Genomic DNA, 5000 nt, shown 5'->3' on the forward strand with positions numbered 1-5000 from the left:
TCTGTTCCTGTCTCTCTGTTCCTGTCTCTGTGTTCCTGTCTCTGTGTTCCTGTCTCTGTGTTCCTGTCTCTGTGTTCCTGTCTCTCTGTTCATGTCTCTGTGTTCCTGTCTCTGTGTTCCTGTCTCTCTGTTCCTGTCTCTGTGTTCCTGTCTCTGTGTTCCTGTCTCTGTGTTCCTGTCTCTGTGTTCCTGTCTCTGTGTTCCTGTCTCTCTGTTCCTGTCTCTCTGTTCCTGTCTCTGTGTTCCTGTCTCTGTGTTCCTGTCTCTGTGTTCCTGTCTCTGTGTTCCTGTCTCTGTGTTCCTGTCTCTGTGTTCCTGTCTCTGTGCTCCTGAATGAGGAGAGGAGAGGGAATGAGGGGGAGGAGGGGAGGAGGGGAGAGGAGAGGAGAGGAGGGGAGGGGGAATGGAGGGGAGGAGAGGAGAGGAAATGAGGGGAGAGGAGGGGAGAGGGAATGAGGGGAGGAGAGGAGAGGAGAGGGGAGAAGAGGAGGGGAGAGGGAATGAGGGGAGAGAGGAGGGGAGAGAGGAGAGGGGAGAGGAGGGAATGAGGGGAGAGGAGAGGGAATGAGGAGAGGGGAGAGGGGAGGGGAGAGGAGGGGAGACATGGGAGGGGAGGTTATGATGTCATGGGGTGAGATGTTGGGTTGAATTATCTGTCTTCATGGGTTCATCTTCAGTTCGTCTGGTTTCTAATCCACAGGTTGTCCTGTACAAAGTCATGTATCATAATGTACAGCTGTTATCCTGATCTGATCTGGCCCTGATCTGATCTGGTCCTCTTGGTTTCTGACGCTCCGTCGGTGTTTAAAGGCAGGGGTCAGGGTTTAAAGGCAGGGGTCAGGGGTCGGTGTTTAAAGGCAGGGGTCGGTGTTTAAAGGCAGGGGTCGGTGTTTAAAGGCAGGGGTCGGTGTTTAAAGGCAGGGGTCAGGGTTTAAAGGCAGGGGTCAGGGTTTAAAGGCAGGGGTCAGGGGTCGGTGTTTAAAGGCAGGGGTCAGGGTTCAGGGTTTAAAGGCAGGGGTCAGGGTTTAAAGGCAGGGGTCAGGGGTCGGGGTTTAAAGGCAGGGGTCGGTGTTTAAAGACAGGGGTCGGGGTTTAAAGGCAGGGGTCGGGGTTTAAAGGCAGGGGTCAGGGGTCAGGGTTTAAAGGCAGGGGTCGGGGTTTAAAGGCAGGGGTCGGGGTTTAAAGGCAGGGGTCGGGGTTTAAAGGCAGGGGTCAGGGTTTAAAGGCAGGGGTCAGGGTTTAAAGACAGGGGCCAGGTGACGGTATATTAGGTACAGTGTGATGCTATGTGTTCCAGGTCCTGGCTGCAGGGCCAGGTGACGGTATATTAGGTACAGTGTGATGCTATGTGTTCCAGGGCCAGGTGACGGTATATTAGGTACAGTGTGATGCTATGTGTTCCAGGGCCAGGTGACGGTATATTAGGTACAGTGTGATGCTATGTGTTCCAGGGCCAGGTGACGGTATATTAGGTACAGTGTGATGCTATGTGTTCCAGGTCCTGGCTGCAGGGCCAGGTGACGGTATATTAGGTACAGTGTGATGCTATGTGTTCCAGGGCCAGGTGACGGTATATTAGGTACAGTGTGATGCTATGTGTTCCAGGGCCAGGTGACGGTATATTAGGTACAGTGTGATGCTATGTGTTCCAGGCCTGGTGACGGTATATTAGGTACAGTGTGATGCTATGTGTTCTGGCTACAGGGCCAGGTGACGGTATATTAGGTACAGTGTGATGCTATGTGTTCCAGGGCCAGGTGACGGTATATTAGGTACAGTGTGATGCTATGTGTTCCAGGCCTGGTGACGGTATATTAGGTACAGTGTGATGCTATGTGTTCCAGGGCCAGGTGACGGTATATTAGGTACAGTGTGATGCTATGTGTTCCAGGGCCAGGTGACGGTATATTAGGTACAGTGTGATGCTATGTGTTCCAGGGCCAGGTGACGGTATATTAGGTACAGTGTGATGCTATGTGTTCCAGGCCTGGTGACGGTATATTAGGTACAGTGTGATGCTATGTGTTCCAGGGCCAGGTGACGGTATATTAGGTACAGTGTGATGCTATGTGTTCCAGGGCCAGGTGACGGTATATTAGGTACAGTGTGATGCTATGTGTTCCAGGGCCAGGTGACGGTATATTAGGTACAGTGTGATGCTATGTGTTCCAGGCCTGGTGACGGTATATTAGGTACAGTGTGATGCTATGTGTTCCAGGCCAGGTGACGGGATATTAGGTACAGTGTGATGCTATGTGTTCCAGGCCTGGTGAGGGCTGCTGGCACTGTGGCCGTCATGAAGGCTTCATCCTACAGTCCAAGGACACAGCTGTGGTGAGGCCTTCGTCTCGAGCAGCCTAGCGCTGTTTTCTGCTCCCGACCCGACCGCCCAGATATATCTGCTCTTCTCTTAACCTAGCTAGACCAATGACATCTCTCCTCTGACCACAGGAGAGATGGGGGGACGACGACGACACAGAGACACCCAGTTTAAACAACAACCTGTTTAACAGATGCAACAAGGTCATTAAAGGCCAGAAGGAGGTTTCCAGTTGTCTGTTGGTGTTGTGGGTCCGTCGGTCGGTCGGTCCGTCCTCCTCCTCCTCCTCATTCTCCTGTTGATCTGATCTGCTTTAATAATCTAATGGAATCAGGTTGAAACGGGGATGTTTCTGTGACACGGGGCCCCGGACCTCCTGTCCCGGGGTGATGATGTCACAGTGGTCTGGAGATGGTTTTGTGTTGTCACCTGCTGCCCAGTCTGTAACGTTGCACCCTTCTGAAGAGGAGCGGTGTTCTGTTACCTGCCCGCCGGGCCCGGCAGGAAGTGTGCCCGCCGGGCCCGGCAGGAAGTGTGCCCGCCGGGCCCGGCAGGAAGTGTGCCCGCCGGGCCCGGCATAGTTGACAGCATAAGACCATCCCTCAACGATCCTGATGCTTCCAGCTGAAGGACAGAAAACTCATTGATTTGTTTGGTTCTTCTCTTATTTTTGCCCAAAAAAATCTAATCATCACATCTCTTTTTAATCCAGTCTTAATGCTTTTTATTTCTTGACTTCTGTCCCCTCTCCTCCCTCCCTGTATCTCTCTCTCCTCCTCCTCTATCTCCCCTTCTCTGTGATTTTTCTCCCCCCCTCCCTCCAGTCCAGAGGAGGGGTCTGGTCTTGCAGTAGGCCGCTGTGGAGGAGTTGTCCTGTCTTGTACTGATAAGCTGAATAGACGCACAGTGTTGGTTCGACCCGTCAGCAAACAGGACTCCTTCAGCCACCTCTCTGGCTTCGTTCCGCCTGTAAGAAAACAGACAGCCTTCCTCTTCCTCTTTAGCTGACACACCTGAAAACAGACAGCCTTCCTCTTCCTCTTTCAGACCTGAGCTCTCATCAACCTTGGTCATAGTGGTTTAACGAGGATGACAAAATCTTCCCCTTGTAAAAGCAGAACTCTCCCGGTAACTTCCCATCATGCTTCAGTTTAGTGCACTACAGTGCCGTCCCAGAAGCCATCAGGTTCGAATATGGGACGTCACATACCGTAAAAAGACTCGGGCACTACTGAACTCTGTTTTAAACTCTCCTGTTTGCCCGTTCGTACGTAGTCACTACAATAAAGACTTTCAATAGTGGACTAAATAAACCTCAGATTGGCTTGGAGGTGATGGGGAACCACCTGTATTATAACTCAAGTTGCATGCTGGTCCTGAGGGTTAGAGGTTAAATCTCTCCTCCATAGATGGTTTCAAATTCACCTGTTGTTCATATATACACGATAGTTATAAAAACCTACACAATGGCCGTGAAGTATTAAACGGTTCTTAGTGATAGCCATCTTATCGTCTAAGGTTGATGAAAGCCCAGCCCAAACTCTAGTGTTGTGGTGGAAAAGCGGGTCTACTTGTTCTTTGATAATCTTTTGATCTCTTAATCAATCACGCTGCTCTCTTCTTTGACCAATCTTTTCTTTAACTTTATTTTAAATCGAAATAAATATTTTTTTCAGACCGTAATGAATTTGTGCAAATGAGATTGTTAACAGTAGATAGTTGTTGCTTGTAAATCAGAGATTTATTATTTAACTTTTTTTGGAATTGAATTCCTTGTTGTTAAGAAGTACGGCCTCTGCAGAAGAAGCTTGGTATCCTCTACGGAGAAATACTGGTTTCATTTAGAGACTAGACAGATTGATGTGTTTTTAGCTTCAGCTAGGCTAATTACATCAGGCTGTTAGACAGTCACATACAGTACAGGTCTGGGATCAGTCACATACAGTACAGGTCTGGGATCAGTCACATACAGTACAGGTCTGGGATCAGTCACATACAGTACAGGTCTGGGATCAGTCACATACAGTACAGGCCTGGGATCAGTCACATACAGTACAGGTCTGGGATCAGTCACATACAGTACAGGTCTGGGATCAGTCACATACAGTACAGGTCTGGGATCAGTCACATACAGTACAGGTCTGGGATCAGTCACATACAGTACAGGTCTGGGATCAGTCACATACAGTACAGGCCTGGGATCAGTCACATACAGTAGTCCAGGAGGTTTAATGTGTCTCAGTTAGTGTTTATGTGGTGTCCCACTATGAATCTGTTGTCTCAGTCCTGTTGTCTTTGTCTCCTCCACCTCCACACCAATCAGACAGCAGCCAAGGTCCTGGAGGTTTCCTCTCACCAGCAGCACGGATTCCTGTCCATCACTTACACCCAGGTTACAATTATTATTACATTAGTTATTATTGTTGTTGTTTATGTTATTATGTATTCATTATTATTATTATTATTATTATTATTTATTCATTATTATTATTATTATTATTATTTATTCATTATTATTATTATTATTATTTATTCATTATTATTATTATTATTATTATTTATTCATTATTATTATTATTATTATTATTTATTCATTATTATTATTATTATTATTTATTCATTATTATTATTATTATTGTTTATTCATTATTATTATTATTATTTATTCATTATTATTATT

The 5000-nt window shown here is 47.3% G+C and overlaps 1 protein-coding gene across 1 annotated transcript in view; it reads left to right on the forward strand.

Moving 5' to 3' along the window:
• The window catches only part of LOC106592259 (vacuolar protein sorting-associated protein 13B), a gene marked incomplete at its 5' end in the record, with an annotated part of 99780 nt that overhangs the window by 35900 nt on the left and 58880 nt on the right, over nucleotides 1-5000 (forward strand). Inside the window, 2 exon segments of the mRNA XM_045712672.1 lie at nucleotides 2265-2334; nucleotides 4644-4712. Coding sequence (XP_045568628.1) covers nucleotides 2265-2334; nucleotides 4644-4712 — 139 coding nt within the window.

Source organism: Salmo salar, unplaced genomic scaffold, assembly GCF_905237065.1.
Source record: "Salmo salar unplaced genomic scaffold, Ssal_v3.1, whole genome shotgun sequence".
Lineage (NCBI taxonomy): Eukaryota > Metazoa > Chordata > Actinopteri > Salmoniformes > Salmonidae > Salmo > Salmo salar.